The sequence below is a fragment of the Stegostoma tigrinum genome, chromosome 8 (assembly GCF_030684315.1).
Source record: "Stegostoma tigrinum isolate sSteTig4 chromosome 8, sSteTig4.hap1, whole genome shotgun sequence".
In the NCBI taxonomy this organism is placed as follows: domain Eukaryota; kingdom Metazoa; phylum Chordata; class Chondrichthyes; order Orectolobiformes; family Stegostomatidae; genus Stegostoma; species Stegostoma tigrinum.
Window position 1 is genome coordinate 72,350,593 of NC_081361.1, and position 13,647 is coordinate 72,364,239.

Consider the following 13,647-nt stretch of genomic DNA (forward strand, 5'->3'; position numbering starts at 1 on the left):
GATCACATCCTTCTTTCAGGGAGAGGATTGTTCCTTTATCTTGAGTTACTTAACCTGTCATCCACTTCCCTTTCTATGGCATCATCATTTCCTGAAAAAGAGATCTGGTCCAACATCTTATGTAAATTAGATCCAACTATCCATATCTACAACCATGCTCTATTTGCTCACTGATTTTGTACTGCCATGACTGCAGTGTGGATGGGCAGTAATCCGTAATATCTTTCAGCTAAACTTGAGGAAAGCCAAAGGCATCACAATTCAACTCCACAAGAAAGGAAAAGTTTATTTAATGTATTTGTACATTGGAACCCGAATGGCAGCACCAGCTGGATAAACATTGTTTTCATTCTGATTACTGATTTTACATGTTATCAACCGCAGGTACGAGAAATGCTGAAGATGAGGGATTCAAATGGTGCTAGGATGTTGACATTGATAACTGAACAGTTTATGGCTGATCCACGACTTTCCCTCTGGAGGCAGCAAGGCACGGGCATGACAGACAAGTGCCGACAGCTTTGGGATGAGTTGGGTAAGTGCTCAGCAGAAAGCAGTCAGCAAACAATGGAGTATTTTAACATCAGCTCCTCTTTCCAGCATTGACTTCATTAAAGACCTTCTATACATGCAACCTGAGCGTCCCTTTTCTGTTAAATGCCATTGTGTAATGTCTTTAGGACCCTGGAGCAAAAGCAGAAGCTGCAACACAAAGGGACCTGGGGGTACAAATGCATAAAACTCGGAAAGCTAGCACACAAGTATAGCATGTAATCGGGAAGATTAATGGAATGTTAGTCCTTATTTCAAGGGGGTTGGAGTAATAAGACCATAGGACATAGGAGTCGAAGTAAGGCCATTCGGCCCATCGGGTCCACTCCACCATTTCATCATGGCTGATAGGCATTTCAATTCCACTTCCCTGCACTCTCCCCGTAGCCCTCGATTCCTTGTGAGATCAAGAATTTATCAATCTCTGCCTTGAAGACATTTAACGTCCTGGCCTCCACTGCACTCCTTGGTAATGAATTCCACAAGCCCACCACTCTCTGGCTGAAGAAATGTCTCTTCATTTCCATTTTAAATTTACCCCCTCTAATTCTAAGGCTGTGCCCACGGGTCCTAGTCTCCCCCCTTAACGGAAACAACTTCCCAGCGTCCACCCTTTGTAAGCCATACATTAGCTTGTAAGTTTCTATTAGATCTCCCCTCAACCTTCTAAACTCCAATGAATACAATCCCAGGATCCTCAGCCATTCTTCGTACGTTAAACCTACCATTCCAGGGATCATCCGTGCAAATCTCCGCTGGACACACTCCAGTGCCAGTTTGTCCTTCCCTGAGGTGTGGGGCCCAAAATTGAACACTGTATTCTAAATGGAACCTAACTAGAGCTTTATAAAATTTCAGAAGCACATCGCTGCTTTTCTATTCCAACCCTCTTGAGATAAATGACAACATTACATCGCTTTCTTAATCACGGACTCTACCTGCAAGTTAACCTTTAGAGAATCCTGGACCAACACTCCCAGATCCCTTTGTACTTCTGCTTTACGAATTTTCTCACCGTTTAGAAAATAGTCCATGCCTGTATTCTTTTTTGCAAAGTGCAAAACCTTGCATTTGCTCAGTTTGAATTTCATCAGCCATTTCCTGGACCACTCTCCTAAACTGTCTAAATCTTTCTGCAGCCTCCCCACCTCCTCAGTACTACCTGCCTGTCCACCTACCTTCATATCATCGGCAAACTTCGCCAGAATGCCCCCAGTCCCTTCATCCAGATCATTAATATATAAGGTGAACAGCTGTGGCCCCAAAACTGAACCCTGCAGGACACCACTTGTCACCGGACAAGAGAGTAGGAAGGTCTCATTGCAACTGTACAAGGTGCTGGTGAGATCACATCTGGAGCACTGTGAGCAGTTTTGGTGCCCTTATTTAAGGAGAGATGTAACTTCATTGGATGCAGTTCAGAGAAGATTTGCAAGGATCATCCTCAGTGTGGAAGGGCTGTCTTATGAGGAAAGACTAAACAAGTTGGGACTCCATTCACTGGAGTTTAGAAGAATGAGAGGTAACCTCATGGAAAAACACAGGATTCTTAAGGGGTTTGACAGGGTAAATGCAGATAGGATGCCCCATTTCCGCCCCTACCCCACTTTAGAAGAGCCTTGGACAAGAGGGCATAAAGGCCCCCAATTCAGATGACGTTAAGGAGGAATTTCTTCTTCAGAGGATTGAGTTTTTTGGGACTCCTTTCCACAGAGAGCTGTGGGGGCAGAGTCCTTGTGCATGTTTAAGGCTGAGGTAGATAAATTCTTGATGGGTCAAAGAATCCAGGGTCGTGGGGAAAATGCAGGAAAGTGGATATGAGGAATATCGGATCAGGATCCTGTTGAATGTCAGAGTAGGCACGAGGGGCTGAACAGCCTACTCCAGTTCCAATCTCTTATGCTCTTATAGTCTTGTATCATACAGAGGGTGTGATCTCAAAAACTAGTTATGGTGACCTTTTCACCAGGCCAATTTCAGCAATCACAAGGTTAATCTTGTGACCAGATATCAAATTTCTGTTGTCATTCAGAAAAAGTAATTAATAAACATGAAACAAATGTATAAGTAAAATGGAAAATTTTGAAATTTTGGCAATACACAGCAAGTCAATCAACACCTTTAAATTTATAAAGAAAAATTGTGATGTTTTAGGTTTCTACATTTCAACTCTGTAGAATTGAAGATCACCTTCTTAATAGGTAGAAAGAAACTGCTTTAAAGGAAGGGAAGGGTATAAATCACAACATCAGTTAGGGAGAGGAGTGGTGAAGATGCGGTAAAGTCCTCATACCAATGATGTAAGACATTGTTGGTTAGGATTAAATAGAGATTTAAAGCAAGAGTGGATATGGAGTTTAATTTGGATAAATTTGAAGTATTGTATTCTGGTTTTTTTATAAAAAAGCAAGACTTGTACAATTAAAAGTAGAGCCTTGGGTAGTGTTGCAAAACAGAGACCTAGGGGTTCAGGTATATAATTCTTTGAAGTTTGCAACACATATAGATAGGATGTTTTAAGAAGGCATTTAGCATGATTGCCTTCAATGCTCAGACCTTTTTGAGTATCAGAGTTGGGACATGATACTGATGTTGTACTGGACATTGCGGAGGCCTCTTCTGGAGTTCTGTGTCCAGTTCTGGTTTATCTGTTACTAAGCTGGAGAGGGTCCAGGAGAGATTTACCAGGATGCTGCTGGGAATGGAAGGTTTGAATTATAGGGAGAGACAGGATAGGCCAGGACTTTTCTCACTGAAGTGTGCGAGGTGGAGGGATGACTTTTTATATAGAGGTTTATAAAATCATGAGGGGTGTAGATAAAGTAAATGGCAGGTATTTTTTCCCTCGGGTAAGGGATTTCAAAACAAGGAGGCATATTTTATGATGAAAGGGGAACGATTTTAAAAAAGACATGAGGGACAAATTTTGCACAGACCGTGGTCCTTGTGTGCAGTGAACTTTCAAAGGAAGTAGGGGATGCAGGTACAGTGACAACGTTTAAAAGTACATGAATAGATACGTACGTGAATAAGAAATGTTTGGAGGGATGTGAGCCAAGCACAGGCAAGTGAGGTTTCTTTAGTTTGGGATTATGGTCGGCATGGACTAGTTGACTGAAAGTTGTTTTTAAGTGCTCGGTGACTCTGAGACAAAAGAATGTACAAAGGTGAGAGTTAAAACATTTTAAATGCCCATGCAAACAAACTCAAAATGTGTACCTGGGGAATGAGAAAAGGAGTGAAAACCATGCTCATTATGTAGCCAGTACGAAATCAAAAACAAAAAGTTAAACTACTGAATTCCAAATTATGAGGAAAAAGAAAAGCACATCACAGACCCTAGGGGCCTTCACCACAAATATCAGTCCGCCCAACCTCACCATGACAGGTCCTCCCCCATCATGCGTTCCCTTAACTGGAAAAAAATATGAAAAGTAGAGCTAAGATTTGCAGATGCTGACATGAATGTCCAGATCATGTAACTGCAACATTTCCAGCAGAAAGATGAAAGATTTTTCCTGAAGTTCACATTTGTACTTTGGGACAAATTAGTGTGATTTTTTAAAAAGAATATTTAAATTATTTTAACTTATTCATTTTTATTTGCAAAATAGAGTAAGTGAGCTGATTTGTAAGTGGGTATATTACCAAACATTGAGATTACATTCAATTTGTTGCAAAACATTTAAATGTCATTCTGCATCTTTGCTGATGTGATATGCTCTATTTACTTCTCATTTGTGCACTAGTGAGAGTGCATGGCTCGTAATATTAATGGAACCAATTTGTAACCAGAAGGTACAATTCTTTTCATAAATGTAAAAAAGGTGGTATTTATAATTCTAGGTTGTTCTGTACCTAAATCTTTTATATGAAGAATTTCTGCATGTGCTGATGTGTTTCCTTCTTTAAGCATATTCTAGATTAAAACTATTAGTTGGGGGATGTGAAAGAAAAGCTGAAAATGCTGGAAAACCTGCCATCAGTGAACAAGAATTAATGCTTCAAGTGTGGCATAACTTCTCTTCAGAACTGAAAGAGTTGGAAAATGGTGGGCTTCCATGCTTCCTTCACCATCACCTGGTCCATCTTTGAATCTTCGCTTCCTTTCCCTGACTTCTATCTTTCTATTTCTAGGGTAGGCTGTCTACCAATATCCACTACAAAGCCACCAAATCCCACAGTTAGCTCAACTACATTTCTTCACAACCCACTTCCTGTAATGACTGCATTCCATTCTCCCAGTTTTCTAGGGTCCATAGAATCCTGCAATGTGGAAGAAGGCCATTCAGCCTGTCAAGTCTGCACAGACCCTCTGAAGAGCATCCCACCTATACCTACCCTATTGCTGCATTTCCCATGGCTAATCCACCTAACCTGTACATATGTGGACACTACAGGCAGTTTAGCATGGCCAATCCACCTAACCTGCACAGCTTTGGAGCATTCTGAGGAAACCTGCACAGACATTGGGGGGGGGGAATGTGCATACTCCGCACACAGTTGCCGGAGGGTGAAATTGAACAGAACTCCCTGTAGCTATGAGGCAGCGGTGCTAACCATTAAGCCACAGTGCTGCCCCATCTCATCTGTTCCAATGATGCCACCTTTTACCCAGAGTGGCTCCAACATGTCCTACTTGTTCCTCAGCCAAGTTTCCCTCTCTCAGTCTCTCTCGTCCCACCCACCCTCACTAATGTCCCACCAGTACCAGAATGGACAGACCCCTCAGCTATGTCTGACTAATTTCCAGTACTTCTGCCCTCACTCTTTCACAGGAACAGGAGCAGGCTACTCAGCCTCTTGGACCTGTTCCACCATTCAGTGAGATCATGGCTGATCTGTGGCTTAACTCCATATTATCCATATCTCTTGATACATTTGCTTAACAAAAATGATCTGTCTCAGAGTTAATGTTGATAGTGCATCCACTGCCATTTTTGGAAGAGTGTTTCAAATGTTGGGAGTGCTCCCTAACATCTCTCCTGAATGATCTGGCCCTAATTCTTGGACTATACCCACTGGTTCTAGAATCCGCAACTAGAGGAAATACTTTTTTTTTAATCTATGCAGTCTTTTCCTGTTATATCTTGGAGATTTCAGTCAGATCACCCCTTAACCTTCTAAACTCAGGAGAAAACATGCGTAATTTGTATAAGATAGAACACAGTGTGGAGCTGGAGGAACTCAGCAGGCCAGGCAGCATCAGAGGAGCAGGAAAGCTGACATTTCAGGTCAGGATCAACTTCCCTGCTCCTCTGATGTAACCTGTCCTGCTGTGTTCCTCTAACTCCACACTGTGTTATCTCTGACTCCTGCATCTGCAATTCTTGCTATCTCTGAGCATAATTTGTGTAATCTGTCATCGTAATTTAACTATTGAAGTCCAGGTATCCATTTTTTTCCCAGAACAATAATGGGCCTAGACGATATCCAACTTTCCATCCACATCGCTGCATTCTATTCTGGACTATTTCTGCCACCTCCAGGTTACTACTGAATACATCTCCCCTTTTCCTCCACTGTCAGTATTCTGCAGGGGCCACTCCCTCCACGATACCCTGATCCACTATTCTATCACTCCTAACACCCAAACACTTCAGACCAATGGGCTTCACATTTAGACAGGTTCGCACCACTCCATGTGTAGATCCTGAGACTGCACTTCAATGTTGTGGGAGTAAGAGGGGAAAGAAAGCCCCCAGGCTACACAGGTGACATGGACTTTAAAGTAAATACATCACCACATTTTAAAAAAATAATATCACATTTTTCCTTCATCAGCTTTTTGAGTAACTGTCATTTTAAACGTAGCTACCAGAATGAAATTACGGAGGCTAGCCATCCTCAGGACCACAGGAGACCTGTCTGAATAATAGCTATCCTTTCCATTGCATCCATACTAGCACGGAACTTTGTCGTTGATTGGGGGAGCATCGGAATTTGTGAAAGCTTCCATAAGTTTGTTACTTAAGCCCTTTATTAAGCGGGAAAAGCAAAAAAGAACAAAGTGGTAAGTTACATTTGCAGTTGGGAATAAGCAGGGGATATTGACCTCATCAGTGTAAAAACGTTTATAATTCATGAACGACAACTACACTCAACTCTGTTTCATCGACCAAGTTTACTAAGAAGTCATGCCTGTGTTGTGATCAGAGATAATGGGAACTGCAGATGCTGGAGAATTCCAAGATAACAAAGTGTGAAGCTGGATGAACACAGCAGGCCAAGCAGCATCTCAGGAGCGCAAAAGCTGACATTTCAGGCCTAGACCCTTCATCAGAGAGCTGTGTTGTTTTGGCTGCCAGTGGTGCACTGTAGGATACTAAAGGTGCTGTTCCTCCTGGAGAATATTCTCAGTTTCCTACTTGATATAATGCTGTGGATCTCGCAGATCAATATGGAAAGACAACCCCAACTGAAGACTGACTAGATGCCTGATTTGAATTCTGTGCAGCTTCCTGAGAGACTTGCCATTGCTCTGCAAACTGGTTTCCCTGGACCTGCAGGACTGACTGTGGTCCACTCTAAGGACTGTAACACTATGGACCTCCTGACTCTGATCAGCCCCCAGCACCCAATTCTGTCCAGATTCGTCAACTGAAATCAGATGGTGTCCTTGACGTACAGTAAATGCTGGCCTAGCCACTGATATCCATACCCCATGAACAAATTTTAAATATTCATTTTGTTGAATATGGTTGTCTCAAGAGAAATAAAATTTTATTCATGTTCCGTGGTTGGGAAACATGTCTCAATTGTCAGAAATTACTGTGCAGCTCTATATTGAATTTGCTTGTATCTTTATCATAACATAATATTTCATTTAAACAAGAGCTACAAAAGAGAATTAAATGATTTTTGTTCTGTCCTGGATTTTCTTGACAATTAGAAACCAATAACTCCTATTTCTGTCTCCGCAGTATTGTGGTTGAAAATTAAAACCTAATTGCATGTTACAGGAGAAAAATGGCATCTTTATACAAAATGAATCCAAAATCTGAGCTTAATCAGAATCTTTGGTCGTACGTTTGGTTCAGGATGTCTTCTGAGTAAGCTTCTAGTATGCAAAGGTGAAGTGGTGGAGGGGTGGTGGGTAGGTATCGGTGGTGGAAGGGAAGGAATTAATTCCAAAGCCTAGTTGGACAAGTTGGTGATTATTCAGCTACAGCAGACTCTGTTTTAGGCAACACAGCTTTACTGTGGCATAAATATGATGAATCCATTGACCAACGGTGAAGGGTTTACAGTTCCAACAGAACAGAATCAAATTGCATTTCTCGTCTGTGGACTGATGATAATTTAGCCCTTTTTTATTTGCTTAGTGGAATGCCTCACTGCAGCTTTGTGCTCAATTATTTATGGAAGAATTCAGTGTATGCACATGTTCTTTAATAACTTGAATCTGCTTGCTTTCACTTTGAAATTTCCCTTTGCCCACCTTTACACAACATTTTACCTCCCCCCCCCCCCCCCCCCCCCCTCCACCCACCATGGATATAGGAATTGATGGTCTGTTCTTAACCATTCGTTTCCCCCAAACATTGGAGAATATCACGGTTGATGACAATGAGCAACTTTCCTGCAACTGCATAGTTTGCCACAAATTGCCCAGGTATGACCTATACCCAAAAAGCAGGACAAATCCAACCAGTTACTGCCCCATCAGAAACTCTCAATCATCAGTAAAGTGGTAGAAGGTGTCATCAACAGTGCGATCAAGCAGCACCTGCTCAGCAATAACTTGCTTGCTGACACTCAGTTTGAGTTCTACCAGGGCCGCTCAGCTCCTGACCTCATTACAGCCTTGGTTTAAATGTGGACAAAAGAGCTGAATTCTGAAAAGAGCTGAGGCGAAAGTGACTGCCCTCAACATCAAGGCCACATTTGACTGATGGTGGCATTAATGCACCCAGCAAGACTGGAGTCGATGGGAATCAGGAGATAAACCTCTCTCTATTAGTTAGAGACATAGTTGGTACGGAGGAAGATGGCTGTGATTGTGGTCATCTCAGCTCCAGGACATCACTGTGGGGGTCCCTCAAGGTCATGTCCTAGGCGCTTCATCAATGACTTTCCCTCTATTGTAAGCTCAGAAGTGGAGATGTTCACCAATAATTGCACAATGTGCAGCATCGTTCACAACTTTTCAGATATTGAAGCAATTTATGCCCAAATGCAGCAAGGCCTGTTTGCCAGATACAAGGCACAAATCAGGAAAGCGATGCACTACTCCACACTGCTGTTACTGAGCGTTGGAGGTGGAGGAAGTAGATGTTTGTGGATGTGGTGCCAATCAAGTGGGCTGCTTTGTCTGGATGGTGTCAAGCTTCTTGAGTGCTCTTGGAGCTGCACTCGTCCAGGCAAATGGAGTTGTAACATTTGCCCTTCCAAACCCACAACCGCTACAATCTAGAAGGACATTGAAAGCATACTGTACGGGTGCGTAACAGCCTGGTATGGCAACTGCACTGTTCAGGACTCTAAGAAACTACAGAAGGTGGTGTGCACAGCCCAGACCATCATGGAAGCCAACCTTCCATCCATGGGCTCTATTTACATGGTTCGCTGCCGCAGAAAGGTGACCAACATTATCAAAGACCCACCGCACTCCGGTAATAACCTCCTACAACCTCTTCCGTCAAGTAGGAGATACAGGAGCTTGAACACCCACACCAGCGGGTACAGCTTATTTCTGACCATTATCAGATAGTTGAATGGACGATAGCCTCAAATAATGTAATCTGCAACATAACCCATATGTCTGTAAGTCTTTTTGATCTGTACACCTGTGATCTGCCTGTACCACTCTCAAGCAAATCTTTTTCAATGTATTTCTGTACATGTGACAAGAAATTCAATTGATCAGCCATGGGCAGCAGATAATAGGAACACTATGCCATGCAAGTTTCCCTCCAAGCAACTCATGATCCTGACTTGGAAAAATATCGCCATTCCTTCACTGTTGGTAGGCCAATATCCTGGAACTGCAATCCCTTTAATGGTATTGTGGCTCAACCTGCAGTTGTTCAAGAAGGCAGCTCACCACCATCCTCAGAGCAACTAGGGATATGCAATAAATGCTGACTGGGCCAGCGATGCCACATGCCGTGAGAGAACAAAACTGTGTTGTAGGCGCTGTGCAGTCTGTACCTGTATTTTTTGAGAGATTTGTTTGCTAGAGGTGGGAATCAGAACAGGAGGGTCTTAATTCTTCTGGATGATTTGTAAGGTATAGTTTGTAACAGTGAATCTTCCCCAATAAATGTACACAATTAAAAATAACTTTATTTTAAAAAATCCTCTATTCCAATTTTCCTGTATATATCTGAAAGGATAACAAACTGTATTACAAATTGGTTGTACATGAAGGCTGGCGTTGAGGGCAGTTTTTAACAGTGGTTGTGACTTGGTCATGGTGTCCCAGGTCTCTGTGTATAACAGTTTTGATGTAGGCCTAGAAGGTGTGCTGACGACACTTTCAAGAAATGCCAAAGTGATGGTACCTGTAATTCTTTTGAAGACCAAAGGAAGCTGTTAAAGGAAATTGATAACTTGGGAAATTTGCAAACAAATGTCAGTTGGTGTCCTATGTCATTAAGTGGGGGTGATTGTTTTTGTTTATACAAATAGTAGGTTTATGCTGAATATAGCTATGCTTGGTGCTGTGAAAGACCAAAACGATTTAAAATTGCTAGAACAATATACCAGGTCAATAAGGCTATTTTTAAAAAAAATAGAATTCTAGTTTTTATCAGAAGGAGTAAAATATAGAAGCCAAGGAATGGTATTGAGTGTGCTATGAGATTTTTCATGTTCGATATATTAAGTTTTGAAACGTTGTAGAAAAACTGTTATTTCAAGTATTATGAAAATATCTGAGAATGGTTTCTTTGAGAAGTTGAAAGGTCACTGTGGGCATTGAGGTTTTTTCAAATCAAGGTTTCGCAGAAATCACGTGACTGGAGATAGTTTGCTTTGCTGAAGATCCATCTTCATACGATAACTGGATGGAGAGTGCTTTGGTATCTAAAATGAGGTGGCATCAAAAAGCCTGTGAGGAACAACTGTTCAGCTGATCTCTTATTTCTGAAAGAACCCTCCTTCTATGTCCAGAGTGAAACTTACTTTTTGTTTTGAAAATGTGATTAGAGGAAGTCTCAGTATTGTATTTCCTGAACCAGCTGTGCCAGACAACGGTGCATGATTAATGACTTGACCACACATGCCAGAACGTCAGAGCAATAGTCTTCCAAACATTCTATGCTCTATCTTTTTTCCTTCACTATTAAACCCATGATCTAAGGATTTTGTTTTGCATAAAGCCAATTTCTGCAGAGTAATCTATTTTTTTCTCTTTTACTGAAGAGTATGCATGGTGGTGCACGGGTACTTTTGGACTGTTTGGAGGGATAAGTATTTACATATCTACTTTACTCTGTGTATGTTAACAACTTATTGCACCTTCGTTGAATAAGTATTTTTTTTAATAATAAACTAATAACTGTGTTTAAGAGAGTTGGTTGACAGACCTGATTGCTTTAAGACCTCGTGTGGAAAAGTTATTTAATTGGCTATCATGGTAACTTGAATATTTTTTTACTTTAAGTTGCAATCAGTGAAGAATTCAGTTTAAAACAACAGTGTCCTCCTCCAGTCTCGGTTGTAACAAGAATCTTAGAGACTGTATAAGTCATTTGCCAGTCAGCATCCTAATTAATGAGGAAATGAAGATAGAAGATAATTGAGAAATTGAATCTTTTTTTCCAAGATGGTCCAAGAGAGCAAAGTAAATTACAGGTGGACCATCTAATTGTTTAAATTTATGAATGGATCTGACGGTGTAAATAGAAGCATATTTATTTTCCTGTTGAGGAAGTTGAACAAGGGGTTATATGTACAACATTAAATGTACAAGGGGCTTCTAGGCATGTTAGTTGAGGCAAGAAAACTGTCAACATTCAAGACAAGATGAAAGAAAAGTAGATGAAAGATTAAATAATGTAATTAGGACTGTTTGGTCATGTGCTTGACAAATGTTAGCTCAAATTGATTGGGCCAAATGCCATATTTCTGTGTCAATAAGTATTGCTATTTATCTTAGTTACACTTGAAGAGATTTCTTTTATACTGGGAATAATTAAGTGACTAACATAAAACTGAAATCCCAACCAAGAAACTCAATAATTTGAACGTAATGGAACTATACAGATCAGACACTGTCTGGAGAATCTTCTATGGTCAATGCATATGTAGGTGAAAAGAGCTGAGAAATTGATGAATGAGTACTTTTCAGAGGTGGATATTTCGAGCTAAAATATTTGGGTTTGTATATTTTTCAAAAAAAGTGCTCCGCTAAGTTGTTGTATGGACATCCAAAATAGCAGAAGTACATCATTTGACCTGTTGAACCTCCTCTGCTATTCAGTATTCATTTGGTGATCTGATTGTGTTTGCAAGTCTACATTCCTGCCCACATCTGATAATTTTTAATTTCCCTGACTAACCAGAATCTATCTACCACTGCCCTGAACGTACTCAACAACCTCATCTCCATTGTCTTCTGAGGCAGGCTTCCAAAATTGCAAAATTGCAAAAATTGCAAAATCCACTGAAAGGAAAAAGTTCTCTTCATCCTTGTTTCAAAAGGCTGATCCATATTTGAACAACAGTGCCCCTAGTTTTGGACACATCCATCCCATATACAACTTGTAAAGACCACTTGGAATCTTTTACATTTTAATCAAGTCATGTCTCAAGTCAAGCTCCGCTGGAAACAAGCCCGGCCTGTCCAGCCTATCCTTGTAATGCAATCCACTTATTCTGGATATTCATCTAGTAAACTTGCTCTGATCTGCTTTCAACGCATTTACATCCTTCTTTTAAATAAGAGACCCAAACCACACAGTATTTCAAATGTGGTCTCACCAATGTGTTGCATAATTAAAGTTTCCTTTTATATTCAATTCCATTTGTAATAAAGTACAGCATCCCATTAGCCTTCTTGATTATGTGGTGTACCTACATACTGATGTTTTGTGATTCACACACTCAACAACTAAATCTCTCTACCCCTCAAAATTCTGTAGTTGCTCTCTGTTTAAGCAATGCACTGCTCTTTCATTCTCTCTGCCAACTTCACATCTTTCTCGTTTTTATACTCCACTTGACATATTTTTGCCCATTTGTTCACCTTTTCTGTAATGTATCTGCATTTAAAGATATCAGCAATGGCAGAACAGTCACTTTTATTCTGCTGCGAGCTACTAGATCACATCTGTGCATATTCTGCATACAATCAACTGTGCAATATTGTTTGAAGAAATAGCAAAGGAGAGATGAAGCAGATGCAAAGATGTATTTGGTAGATTTTCAAAAAATTCTGATAATGTACCACATAAAAGACTTTCTGTCATGTGCCTTTATCCTCACTAAGTAAAATATGACAATATAAAAGATAGAGATGGTTGCAGGGCAACAAGTTGAGGTTACAGTGAAAGGTTATTTCTTCAAGTGGAAAGATACAGTGAGTGGGGTTTCACACGGCTCTGTATTTGAATTGCACTAATTTACGATGTGCATAAGTGATCTGGTCTTAGGAGTTGATGGATCAACATTAGAATTTGCTGATACCACAAATTGAAAGACATGGTGAATTGTATGAGGATGATAAAAGACTTCAGGAAGTTGTGACCTAGGAAACGGAACATTAGGATGATGGAGAGATAATGGGAACTGCAGATGCTGGAGAATCCAAGATAATAAAGTGTGAAGCTGGATGAACACAGCAGGCCAAGCAGCATCTCAGGAGCACAAAAGCTGACGTTTCAGGCCTAGACCCTTCATCAGAGAGCATTTAAGGATGATGGACGTGGCTTTCAGAAATAAAATGTGAAGTAGTACCTATTGAAAGCAAGAATGTCGAAAGAAATTGTCTTTGAGAAGGTCAGATTTTAAATAAAGAGAGGAGTTTGGATATATGGATACTCGTGCTGTTGGAAGTAAGAATACAAGCAAACAAGGCCATGAATGGAATCACTGGTCATGTGTTCAACAGCATTGAAAAGAAAAGCAAGGAAGTAACGTTGAATTTGT

The 13,647-nt window shown here is 40.7% G+C and overlaps 1 protein-coding gene across 1 annotated transcript in view; it reads left to right on the forward strand.

Annotated features, from left to right (window-relative positions):
• The window catches only part of zswim5 (zinc finger, SWIM-type containing 5), a 243,479-nt gene that overhangs the window by 175,093 nt on the left and 54,739 nt on the right, over positions 1-13,647 (forward strand). Inside the window, exon 4 of the mRNA XM_048539381.1 lies at positions 385-535. Within this exon, the coding sequence (XP_048395338.1) occupies positions 385-535 (151 nt within the window). The remainder of the gene's footprint in view (positions 1-384; positions 536-13,647) is intronic.